At 48.2% G+C, this 12,531-nt stretch overlaps 2 protein-coding genes across 2 annotated transcripts in view; both read left to right on the top strand.

Annotated features, from left to right (window-relative positions):
* The window catches only part of LOC134166689 (T-cell activation Rho GTPase-activating protein-like), a 1,836,444-nt gene that overhangs the window by 991,443 nt on the left and 832,470 nt on the right, over positions 1–12,531 (top strand). Inside the window, exon 5 of the mRNA XM_062624580.1 lies at positions 3,389–3,416. Within this exon, the coding sequence (XP_062480564.1) occupies positions 3,389–3,416 (28 nt within the window). The remainder of the gene's footprint in view (positions 1–3,388; positions 3,417–12,531) is intronic.
* LOC134166691 (T-cell activation Rho GTPase-activating protein-like) lies at positions 3,427–4,319 on the top strand. Its single transcript, XM_062624583.1, has 3 exons — positions 3,427–3,535; positions 3,695–3,856; positions 4,032–4,319. Exons 1-3 carry the CDS (start codon positions 3,515–3,517, stop codon positions 4,194–4,196), a joined length of 348 nt encoding a protein of 115 aa, XP_062480567.1. The 5' UTR covers positions 3,427–3,514; the 3' UTR covers positions 4,197–4,319.

Below are 12,531 nucleotides of genomic sequence, written 5' to 3'. Positions count from 1 at the left end.
AAAACTTGCACTTAAGGTCACTGAAGTTTTAGCTGTGGAGATATACAAATAGTTCAGTGGGCTTCTTCCTGCCTGAAAGCTTGCTCTTTAAGTATAACATTTTACTTGTAAATGGTTTGCTGGCAAAATAGAAAATGTCTTGGATAATCTCTCATAACAAGTGAGATGATAAAACTTTCCTATTTGGGGATTTATTTTTTCTGTACCAAATGTGCTACTTTATGTATAGATTCTATCAATATTGACTCATATGACAGTTTTTGAGTCTCAAAAACTTAGAGATGCGCTGTTTCTAAAGGAATTTTCATAACTTCATTATCTGTGGTTGCACTTGTAAATAAAATTGTGCTACAGGACACTCCTGGGCACTAAAACTCCCTTGCATACACTCCTAAGCTCTTAAAATTGTGTCTGACACCCCTTTGGCCCATATCAGCTAGCAGATAGGCTGCAGAACCAAGCTTCATCATAATAGCAAAGATCAAGCATCACTCCTGATTGTCCTGGGTTGAGCTCTAACAGTTATTTTTCTCCTTCCTAGTAGTTGGTGAAGTGCTTTGTTTTCAACTTTAGTGTGAGAACAACACTGTTAAACTGATGTCTTAGTGGTTGCTAAGTAATGCTTACCACAATTCAAGGACTTTTCAGTCTCTCATGCTCTGCCAGTGTGGAGAAGCTCAAGGACACCTGACCAAACTAGCCAAAGGGTTATTCCATACCACAACACATCATGCCCAGTATATAAACTGGGGGGAGTTACCCACAAGGCCCAGATCGCTACTCGGGTCAGGCTGGGTATTGATCGGCAGGTGGTGAGCAGTTGTATTGTGCATTGTTGCTGTTTATTGTTTTCTCTCCTTCCCACTTTTATATTCTCTTCCCTTGTTATTTCGTTTATCACCATTATTATTGGTGGTAGCAGTAGTGGTTTTGTGCTATACCTTAGTTAATGGGCTGTTCTTATCTCAACCAGTGGGAGTAACATTCTTTTGATTCTCCTTCTCATCTCTCTGGGAGCGGAGTATTGGGTGGGAAGAAGGGAGGGAGAAACAGCGGCTGTGTGGTTCTGGATTACCGGCTGGGCTTAAACGAAGACACATATATAGGCATGTATAGGCGTATATAGGCAACCAGGAGAAATCTCTGGATACGTAGCTCTTGTCCTTCTGGAGACTTCAATTTCCCACACCTCAGCTGGCAGTACCATACTGTCACTGCTGGGACAAGTGAGGCTGCAGAATTCCTGAAGTCTGAGGAAGGCAGCTTCTTTCCACAAGTACTCAGTGAGCCAACTAGGAAAGGTGCCCTCCTAGACTTGCTCTTTTTGAATCAAGAGGGATGCATGCGAGGTGTGATGGTGGGAGGCTGTCTTGGCCACCCTAATCCCAAAGAGTTGAGCTCAAACTTTTGGGTGTCATGAGGGAAAAGTTTGGCAGATTTGCTACCCTGGGTATCAAGAGAGCAAAACTGAAGCTGCAGAGGGACCTACTTGGCAGACTCTCCTGGGCATGAGCTTTTGAGGACTTAGGGGACCATGAGAGCTGCTCGCTTTTAAAGAACCATCTTTTGAAAGCACAGGAGCAGCACTCCCATTGTGTCAATGGAAGTCAAGCAGGTGCAGCAGAAGAGCAGCTTGGAACTCCTCCTGGAACTGGGATTGTGAGAAATTGTGTGCTCTCTAGAAGCAAGGTCAAACTTCTCAGGAAGCATACTGAGCTGTGGCTCACACATGGAGGGAGACATCACAAAAGGCCAAAGCTCAACTGGAGATGAAACTGGTCAGTGTTCTGTCAGACAACAACAAAAGGCCTTTTGAAGTATGCTAATAACAAGCGGAGGCCTAAGGAAACTTTTGGACCTTTACTTTACGAAGGTGGCCACTGAAAAGTGGGGATGAAGAAAAGACAGAGGCATTTAATGTTTTTGCATTGCCTCAGTCTTCAGTGTTCATGGTAGACCTGGGGCTCCCCAGGTCCTGTGAGTGGGAAGACCATGGCTGCAGGAGCAGTGATTTTCCATTGGTGGACACAGCAGTTCTAAAGCAGGAGACCTTGGGGCCAAGGCTCCCTTGTCTTCCTCTGGCCCTGTGGCTCCTGTGTCATCCCTTTCTGTTGAGTCACGGTGCAACATCCCATCAGAGGGGTGGGCAGCTCCTCTGCCCTGCCTCATGGGGCATCATCTGCTGGGGCACAGCAGGCACTGAGGCTGTTTCTTCTCTTTTTCGTGGGCAGCTCCTCTGCCCTGCCTCATGGAGCATCATCTGCTGGGGCACAGCAGGCACTGAGGCTGTTTCTTCTCTTTTTCTTTGGCAGCTCCCGAGTAGTGAAGGAACTCTGGGTCAGCACCCTCCTTGGGTAAGCCCTGCCTGGCACTGCAGCCTGGGCTGCCCATGCTTCCATTGTAGGGGGATGCTCCATGACTGGCATCCGAACAATGAGAAAACACCTCTGCTGAGCTGGGCACAGGTGCCCCACAGCTTCAGGCAGAGGTGCCCCCACTGCTGAGCAGGCACAGTTGGCAGAGCTGCTTGATCCAGTTGTGTCCAAACAACACCTACCCAGCCCCATCCTCGCCACTCCCGCTGCTCCTGCTCCACTCCTGGGTGGCACCGGCTGTTCCTGACTGTGGAAGTGATCCCCAGTCTGGCAGCAGAGAGAAGAGCTGGCTTGGGTCTCACACAGCTCTTTCTCTGCCCCTTCCCCATGCACAGACCACCGGAAGAAGTTCAGGGAGCCTGGGTGACCCAGCTGCCATCCATCAGGGTGGTGATGAAGGAGCTGAGTGGCCGCCATGCTGTGAGTGTCCCTCCTGCCTCTGCTCTGTCCCCAGGGGCTCCTCCAGCCCAGCACCAGCTGCATCGCTCCTCACCTTCTGCTCTTGGATGCCAGCAGCGTGGAGAAGCTGCTCCAGCGCCAAGTCCAGGTCAGGGTCCCTTGCAGTGCAATCTCACCCATCCCCACTTCTCACACACAGCCAGGGGCTGATGCAGCTGTCCAGGGACCCTTTCTGCTGTGTGGCTCCTTGGTGAGTGCAGCCCATTTCTTGCAGGCTGGTGCCAGGCAGCTGCCAGTTCCTGTCCTCTCCAGTAGTGAGGGTTTACATGGCCACGTGGATGGTGAGTGTGGAGAAGACAGGGGCAGGATCGCCCTTCTCTCCTGCTCTTGCAGGCTGGCACGTGTGTGGAAATGGGAATGCTGCTGCCCTTCCCGCAGGGCACGTCCATCCCCATCACTCTGCAGGAGGAGAGAGCTGAGCCCCAGGGCCACTAGATTCCAAATGATGCTGAGTCTCCCATGCCCTCGGTGGTGGGGGGACAGCACTGGGGGAGTCTGGGAGGGCTCTCCTGGTGCTTCTCCTCCACAGCTCTTTACTCTGTTTCCCTTGGCAGCAGGCAGGACCCGCAGGAGCAGGAGGAGGCTGCTTGGCTGCAGTAGAGGCACCAGGGCCATCGGGCTCTGCTGGTGTGGGAGCTCTCTTTGGCCAATCCCTGGCAGATCTCTGCAGCCAGGACGGCATGCTGCCACAGCCCATCAAGGTAAGCCAGACTGGCTGCGGGGGTCCCCGTCCCATCCCATCCCATCCCATCCCATCCCATCCTATCCCATCCCATTGGCTCCTCCAGGGAGAGGCTGTCCCCAGCACCTATCTAAGCGCCTGTCTCCAGCCCAGCAACTCTCCTCCTCTGTGCCCTCAGGACCTTCTGGCTCTGCTCAATGAACATGGCCCATCCACGGAGGGGATCTTCCAGCTGGCAGCCAACCAGCGCGCCTGCCGGGAGGTCAGGGAGGCCCTGGACAGTGGGGTGCCAGTGCAGCTGGAAAACCAGCCTGTGCTGCTGCTGGCTGTCCTCTTGAAGGTGAGCCCTGCTGACCCAGAGCCCTGCAGCTCCTGGCTCTCTTGGTGCTGATGAGCGCCTGTGGGAGCACAAGCAGAAACCCAGCTGCCTGCTCATGAGCCAGAGGGCTAGGGATGCTGCGGATGCACCAAGAGTGCAGTGGCCAAAGCCTCACATGGAGCCCTTGGCACTGCAGGACCTCCTCTGGAACGTCCTCTCCAAGCTCCTTGAAATCCAGCTATACGAAGAGTGGATGAGAGCCATGGAGAAGACCAGCAGGCAGGACAGGCTGGCAGCACTGAGAGAGGAAGGGTTGCAGCAGCCACCAGGGACTGGCACAGGCTGGGATTCCAGTGCATAGCAGTGGCCTGCCTGAAATAGCCATGGCTCCTGCAAGCCACCTCCTGCTGCTGTGGGGTTTTGGTTTGGGAGGAAAGAGGTACCAAAAAGCTTTTCTCTCTGGGGAGCACTTCCCACAGGCATTGGGGCTGGTCCCCAGCCCAGCCCAGCCCATCTTTGCTGCTCAGAGGTCCCTGGCTGCCTCCTCCAGTCAGCAAAGCCATGGGTCAGCAGCTGAGAAGAACAGCCCCACAGCTGCACCTTCCTGCACAGAAGCACAGGTCAGGCTGGGAAAGGCTGTTTGAGCCCTCATCAGCCCTCTCAGTGAATCCAGGGGTTTGCTGTGTGCAGGTGACGCAGCACATCGAGTTCCTTATTGACCACCATGAGAAACTCCTTGGAGAGCAGGTGGCTAGGCTGGCCAGCAAGGGGGATGAGGAGACACCAGCAGCACAAGCAGAGTTGGAAACAGCAGAGGTAAGTGAAGTGCACAAGAAGTGTGACAACAAAAGCCTCCCCCCTCAGAAGGTGGGGCTGCTGCTGCTGCTGCAGGGACAAGCACGGTCATCCACCAGCCTGCAGCTCTGCCAAAGTGCAGAGCAAGGCTGATGCAGGTTGGCCATCCTGCTTTGTGAGGTGATCCCACCACAACTGGCTCAGCTGAGCTGACCAAACCCATCCAAGGGATGTGCCTTTCAGAGCAATTGTGCATGGAGGTCCTTGCCCCCTGCTAACATACACATTTCCATTGCAGGTGCCTCCTGTTTCTCCCAGGAGCAAACAGCATAGGAGCTTTTCCAGGGAGAAAAGGTAAAACTGCCTGGCTTTGCTTGGCTCAGGGTAATCATGGCTTCACCTGTCTCACAATACTATTGAATGGAAAGGTTCTCAGGCTCTTCACGCAACACCAGGAAATGAAGAGCAGCCTGGGAAGAGGGCAGCGACAGGCCACTGTGCCAGAAGAAGAGCAAAACTGAGTTCTCAGGGATGGGCAACTGAAGAAATTCAAGCAGGGGAAGAGCAGGGCACCCAGGTATGTAGCAGAGCCTGTGTTCCATCTTTTTGCCAAGCTCTGAGTATAGGAAACACTCCTGAGGTGCACAGCATGGTCCTGCCCTCGGGGAAACAAGTATGTCAGGCGAAACATACTACCCCAGCATTGCCTGCCAACCTGTGATTTTAGTATGGCAAAGCAAGGGATGCTGCTGCTTGGATTTTGGAAAGGACCATATCCCAGATTCCCAGGCTCCCTGCTGAGCCCTGCTGCCTGGCAGGGTGGCACTGCACATCTCTGTCAACTTTCCATGCTCTGAGGGTATCACATGTATTGAGAAGGTACCAAAGCAGCACTGTAGTTGTCAGTTAGGAACCAATAAGGAGCCTCTCTCTTGTGCTAGCAATGACCTCTTTTACAGCATACTTCCGAAAAACCCAGGAGCCAAGTCCTACCTGCTCCTGCCTTCATGGCTTCATCAGCGCTTTCTGACTCTGCCCTTGTAGGTGCCCATTTACTGCTTTGGATTCCCTGCATGCACTCTGCTGCCTGGCCTTGGCATTCCACCCTGCAGCCCCAGCACCACTTTGGCAGCGGCAAGGACAGAACCACCATGTCCTGCTCTGGATAGAAGATTCCACCACCTCACCCTGGAGCCAGAGCAGCGCCCTCAGACCCATCCCAGCCTTCGCAGGAGGCCTTGCTGGCTCACTCCTCAGTTCCGCCAGCAAATCCCCACCCACTGGAGCATCTCCCCAAGTGGGGAGCTGGCCTCCGGATCTTGATATTATCATTGTTACTTTGCTTGTTACTATGTTTATTAATACACTTGTTACTGTGTTTATAATTATGTTTATTAGTCTATTAGTATGTCTTTTTAAAACAAATTTTAGGATATAATTTAGGATAGATTTAGGATCTTGAAACATTATAGAATATAGGATATATTTAGGATCAACTCTGGTGCTAAAAAATCTTTTACTCAGTAAATTGAAACAAGGACAAGCTGAAGTTAGCTAAGTTCAATGTCAAAATCAAATAATTTTTACTTTATTTTGGATTTTTCCTACACTGCCTCATGTTGTGGTTTAACCCCAGTGGCAACTATGTGCCACACAGCCCCTGGTTCACACTCCTCAGCTCCCCTGCAGTGGAATAAGGAAGAGACTCATTAAAAGGTGAAATTCATAGGTTGAGATAAGAACAGTTTGATAATTAAAATAAAGCGCAAATAACTCTAGTACTAATCATAACAGTGATAATGAAAAGGGAAATAAAAAAAAAATAAATTATAACATCCCCCTTCCTCCCCCAAAAATCCAACAAACACAAGTGTTGCACAATACTATTACCCACCACCCACTGACCAATATCCAGCCCATACCCGAGCAGTGATCTGAGTGATTTGGCCTTTCCAGGTAGCTTCCCCCAGTTTGTATAGTGGGCATGATATGCTGTGGTATGGAATACCCCTGTGGCTAGTTTCAGTCAGGTGTCCTGTCTCTGCTTCCTCCCAGGTCCATGTGCCCCTCCACACTGGCAGAGCATGTGAAACTGAAAAGTCCTTGATCAGGGTAAATATTACTTAGCAACAACTAAAACATTGGTAAGTTACCATCATTGTTCTCAGACTAAAGCCAAAACATCATGCTGTAGCAGCTACTAGGAAGTAAACTAACTATCCTATCATCTGAAATCAGGACAGTTCAGTAAAAGGCATTCATTTTTACTTAATTCACCATCAAATATACCTTTAGATCAGTGGTTTGCTGTTTTCACTATGTTGACATGAATAATTTGACTAGTACCTTCTAGTCTTAAAAAGATAGCTTAAACTTGGAAATGACTGACATTAACTGCTATACAATATTCACTCCCCCCCTGTCAGTGGAAGGTGCCTTCTTTTAAGACACTGGATAGAATCAGGCTTTTAGATACCCTTAGTTCATTGTCACACAACTACCTATGCTTGGCAAGTTTAACTATTGTGCTTAATCTTTTCTTTATTTTGGGTATCACATCTCCTGTGAAAGGTTTGTTCAGGTCAAATCTTTGTTATACCTTTGAAGAAAAAGTGTGCGTTTTGCATCAGGCACAAATGGTGTTACTCTTAGAACATTAAGAGTCTTATTCCTCTATCTCCATTTTGCAAATCTTTCAATAGATCTCAGTTTTGTAGATATTTTCATTTTCCGAAGCAGCATTTTTGTATCTAAAATTTATACATGTAAAGCATTTTAACATTAATTTCAAAAAACTTGTTTAGCTTTTCACTGGATTAAGTCTGTTTACATTAACAGGCTGTTCATATCCTCAAAGTTCTTGAAGTTCTTAAGCAGCTTTCTTTAGGAAGAAGCATTTATTTTATTGACCTTGTTTTATCTTAAGCTTTTTCAGTGTTATGACTTTTTATTATACATCTGTTAGGAACTACTTACAATTAATTAGAATTCATATACACACATACACATATAAATACATCCCCCCTCCCCCAGTAATCAAACCACACACCACTATAATCATGCAACTCATGCTTGTAGGGTGTTTCTAAGTCCTGTGTAACATCAAAGCCATAAGAAGTACTTATGCACACTGTGTCTCATGTAGCTATCAGCAAAAGCAGTTAGATAAATAATAGAGTGAAATAAAAGCTTCCAGTCTATTAAAATGTCATCAGATTTGCCAAAGATGCTTTAAAGGTTCTTAACTATCTCTTTATAAAATGCTGTTAAAATACTGATATTGTTTGCACTATTTTATTAACAGAAACGAAATAGACAGGTAGATGGAGTGATCCATCAATCAACTGATCGCTTGAATTACGTTTGGTATTTTTTTTTTTTTTTTTTTTTTGTTGTTTTTTTTTTTTTTTTGTGGGAGTGCCTATCACACTTTCAGGGTTATTAGGAAGCTGTATGTTAAAGAGTAATATATATAGAAAAATCCTAGGGTCTATTCCCAGTAGTCTTCAGGATATTGGATTACTACAATTATCACCATCATCATCATTACCATGATCTAAAGGCTGGTGTTCCAGAAACTTGTTATTTCCTCCTTGGTAGAAAAATTAGGTGACTCTGATAGACTATTTTATGCTACTCTATGTTGCAACCTTATGTGTTTGCTAAAGTTTCACTTCTACATCAATATTTCATGATAAATCTTATGTAGAAGATATGAATTGGGGTTTTCCTGTTTTGTTTTGTTTGTGGTTTTTTTTTTCTTAACTGTGTTTCTTATCAGTTAAGTCCTTTTTTGGAAGAATTAATAACTGAATAAGTATCTTTTATAAATCTACTAGCAAAAGTTAGATGCTTGTAGATATTAATAGTAAGAATAATGAAAACAATAAGATTAATGAAAAGGACAGCTTTTGACAGACAACAGGTAAAGGGAATATGAGGGGCTTTGCAGTTTCACAAACCCGCTAAGAGACAGTTTGTAGTTTTAGAAACCTAGTAAGGGAAATAGCTAGTATTTTCTTAAATACTGTATTTAATTAATTTTCCCCTCAAGCCAAAAAACAATTAAGAATCCAATTTGTATTCTTGACAGCTGTCAGCCAGACTATTTCTGTACAATTTCTTTTCACTTCTGGGGCAAAAAGAGTGCTTGAGGCCAACTTGTTTCAAAGTCATAGATTCAGAGAATCACAGAATGGTTAAGGTTGGAAATGACCTTAAGATCATCTAGTTCCAACCACCCTGCCATGGGCAGGGACACCTCACACTGAACCATGCCACCCAAACCTCTGTGCAACCTGGCCTTGAACATTGTCAGGGATGGAGCATTCACAACTTCCATGGGCAACCCATTCCAGTGCCTCACCACCATCACAGTAAAGAACTTCTTCCTTATATCCAATCTAAACTTCCCCTGTTTAAGTTTTAAACCATTACCCCTTGTCCTATCACTGTAGTCCCTAATGAAGAGTCCCTCCCCAGCATCCTTATAAGCCCCCTTCAGATACTGGAAGGCTGCTAGGAGGTCTCCACGCAGCCTTCTCTTCTCCAGGCTGAACAGCCCCAACTTTCTCAGCCTATCCTCATACAGGAGGTGCTCCAGTCCCCTGACCATCCTTGTGGCCTTCCTCTGGATTTGTTGCAACACTTTCATGTCCTTCTTATGCGGAGGACACCAGAACTGCATACAATACTCCAGGTGAGGTCTCACAAGAGCAGAGTAGAGGGGCAGGATCATCTCCTTTGACCTGCTGGTCACGTTCCTTTTGATGCAGCCCAGGATACGGTTGGCTTTCTGGGCTGCAAGCGCACACTGCCAGCTCATGTTAACTTTCTCACTGACCAAAGCCTCCAGGTATATTTCCACAGGTCTGCTCTGAATTAATTCTGCTCTGAATTAATTGCTGAGGTGAGTAGCTCGAGAGAGGACGCCTTCAACACCGGAGAGGGGGGAGATCAGCGTCCAGGAGCCTCAACTCAGAGCGACAAGAGCCACCGAGGGAGCCTCAAGTCCTCGACAGGACCTGCCCAGGAGCCGGCAGCTCAGCTGACGAGAGCGAGCAGCTGACTCACAGGGGGCGGAGCCTGAAACAGCGGCGCCAGCCCTGACTGGGTAAAAACCTGCCCCAGGGAGCGCGGTGAGGTAGCTTGCGCGGCAGTTCGCGCGGGCAGTTTGCGCGGGATGGTAAGCCCTCGTCGTATGATCAGGGCCCGGTCTGGCAGCTCTGCTCTGGCTGCCCCGGCGGTGGCCAGCGTAGGCACCCAGACAGAGCTGATGAGAGGGGAGGCTGCAGTGCAGAGCTCTGAGGGTAGAGACAGCCTGCACTGGTCTGGTGAGGGGAGGGTGCACAACGGGCAGGGCTGCACTCGGTGCTCCCTGGTGGAGGTCCTCCTGCATCAGGTGGCTGAGCTGCGGGATGCTGTTAATAGGCTGCGAGATGTCAGGGAAGCTGAGAGGAAGCAGGAATGCTTGCTCCACGCCCAGACAGTCCAGGGGCCTCGAGCTTCACCTCTACCTCATGAAGGAAAGAAGGAGGCCGTTAACCTGGGAAGCTGGGAATTGGTGAAAAAAAAAAAAAAAAAAAAAAAAAAAAAAAAGGAAAAGGACAACCAAAAGCAAGGGGCTTCCCCCTAAATCCCCTGTCCCCACACAGAACTGCTTTGCTGTCCTGCAGGGGGCTAATGAGGAAGCGCACTTGAGCCAGAAACAGCCGGCTGATGCCCTGGTAACGAAGATCTCTACTGGTGCTGCTAGGAAAAAGCGCCGGGTCGTAGTAGTAGGGAACTCTACACTGAAAGGGACAGAAGCACTTGTCTGCCGGCCAGACCCTGTCTCAAGGGAGGTGTGTTGCCTACCAGGGGCACGGATCAGGGATGTGGCAGAAAGGCTGCCTGCTCTAGTGAGTCCCACGGATTATTACCCACTCCTGGTGATACATGTGGGTGCTAGGGACATAGATAGTAGTAGTCTGGGGAACATAAGGAAGGACTACAGAGCCCTGGGGGAGGTGGTTAGGGCCTCTGGAGTTCAGACAGTCTTTTCATCAATTTTCCAGGGTACAGGGGAGGACCTAAAAAAAGCTAGGAGGATTAGACAGGTTAATAAATGGTTAAAAGGGAGGTGTCATAGTCAGGGGTTTGGGTGTCTAGAACATGGGACCCAAGCTTGTAGGCCAGGTCTAGTGGGGGCTGGTGGAGCTGTTCTGATAAAGAAGGGAAAGAGCAGTTTTGGTAGAAGGCTTGCAAGGCTGGTCAAGGAGGCTTTAAAGTAGATGTGTTGGGGGAGGGGAGCATCATTCCATTCCAACACACCCAGTCAGTTGCCAGAACCTATAATAAATGCCTGGAGCAATGGGTCATTCATATAACCCCTTCTTGAAAATGGGGGTTATATTTCCCTTTTTTCAGTTGTTGGGAACTTCACCTGACTGCCATGATTTTTCAAGTATGATGGAGAGTGGCTTAGCAACTTCATTTGCCAGGTCCTTCAGGACCCGTGGATGGATTCCGTCAAGTCCCATGGACTTGTGCATGTTCAGGTTTTTAAGATGCTCTCAAACCAGATCCTCTCCCACAGTGGGCCCAAGGTCTTCATTCTCACAGTCCCTACATCTGCCTTCCAAGACTTGGGTGGTGTGGTCAGAGCATTTTCCAGTGAAGACTGAGGCAAAGAAGTCATTCAGAACCTCAGCCTTCTCCAAATCCTGTGTACCCAGTTCTCGCGATAGCTTCTGGAGAAGGCCTACGTTGTCCCTAGTCTGTTTTTTATTTGCTGTGTACCTATAGAATCCCTGCCTGTTATCCTTAATATCCCTAGCCAAGTTTAATTCTAACTGGGCCTTAGCTTTCCTAACCTGGTCCCTATCTTCCCAGACAGCATCCCTTTATTCTTCCCAGGCTGCCTGTCCTTGCTTGCACTTTCTATAAGCCTCTTTTTTCCCTCTAACTTTCCTCAGCAGCTCCTTATCCATCCAAGGAGGTCTCCTGGCCCTCCTGCTGCACTTCCTTCTAGTTGGGATGCAACACTCCTGAACTTGTAGCAAGTGATCCTTTAATATCAACCAACAGTCTTGGGCCCCTCTGCCCTCTAGGGCTATTTCCCATGGAACGTTACTAAGCAGGTTCCTGAAGAGACCAAAGTCTGCTCTCTTGAAGTCCAGGGCAGTGAGCTTGCTGCACACTCCTCTCGCTGTCCTGAGGATCTTGAACTCGACCACCTCATAATTGTTGCAACCAAGACGGCCCTGGAGTGTCATATTTCCAACCAGCCCCTCCCTGTTGGTGAGCACGAGATCAAGCATGGCACCTCTCCTTGTTGGATCTTCTGTTACTTGCAGAAGGAAGTTCTCTTCTACACAATCGAGGAACCTCCTGGATTGCTTGTGCTGGGCCGTACCGTCCCTCCAACAGGTATCAGGATGGTTGAAGTCCCCCATGAGAACAAGGGCCTGCGAGTGTGACGCTGTTCCTATCTGTCTATAGAGTGCTTCATCCTCAGAGTCCTCTTGATCAGGTGGTCTGTAACAGATCTCCACAGTAATGTCTCCCATCAGTGTTCTCCCTTTAACCCTGACACACAAATTCTCTGTTAACTGATCGCCTGTCCCTAGATGGAGATCCATACTCTCCAGCCTATCCCTAACATAAATAGCAACTCCAAAGTTGCAAGTCCCGTAGCATCAGAAGTATAGTTTGATTCTGGGCACTCTAGCTAAGTTGAGACATTCATCATTCCTCAGGCACTGAGAAAGCTAAAAAATAGTGTTTATTGCTCACGGTAAATGTGAATGATAGCTTTTGAATGCCAAGACCACAGCACAAATCTTGATTATTGTCAAAAGAACTTAAAACTGCTAAATGCAGCTTTGTGAAAACAACTTTTACTAAGTGTATTTGTTTTC

Source organism: Pezoporus occidentalis, unplaced genomic scaffold (genome assembly GCF_034315485.1).
Source record: "Pezoporus occidentalis ecotype Australia unplaced genomic scaffold, CSIRO_AGI_Poc_V1 ctg27, whole genome shotgun sequence".
In the NCBI taxonomy this organism is placed as follows: Eukaryota; Metazoa; Chordata; class Aves; order Psittaciformes; family Psittacidae; genus Pezoporus; species Pezoporus occidentalis.
The sequence above is the reverse complement of the archived record's forward strand: the minus strand, read 5'-3'. Positions and strand labels throughout refer to the sequence as shown.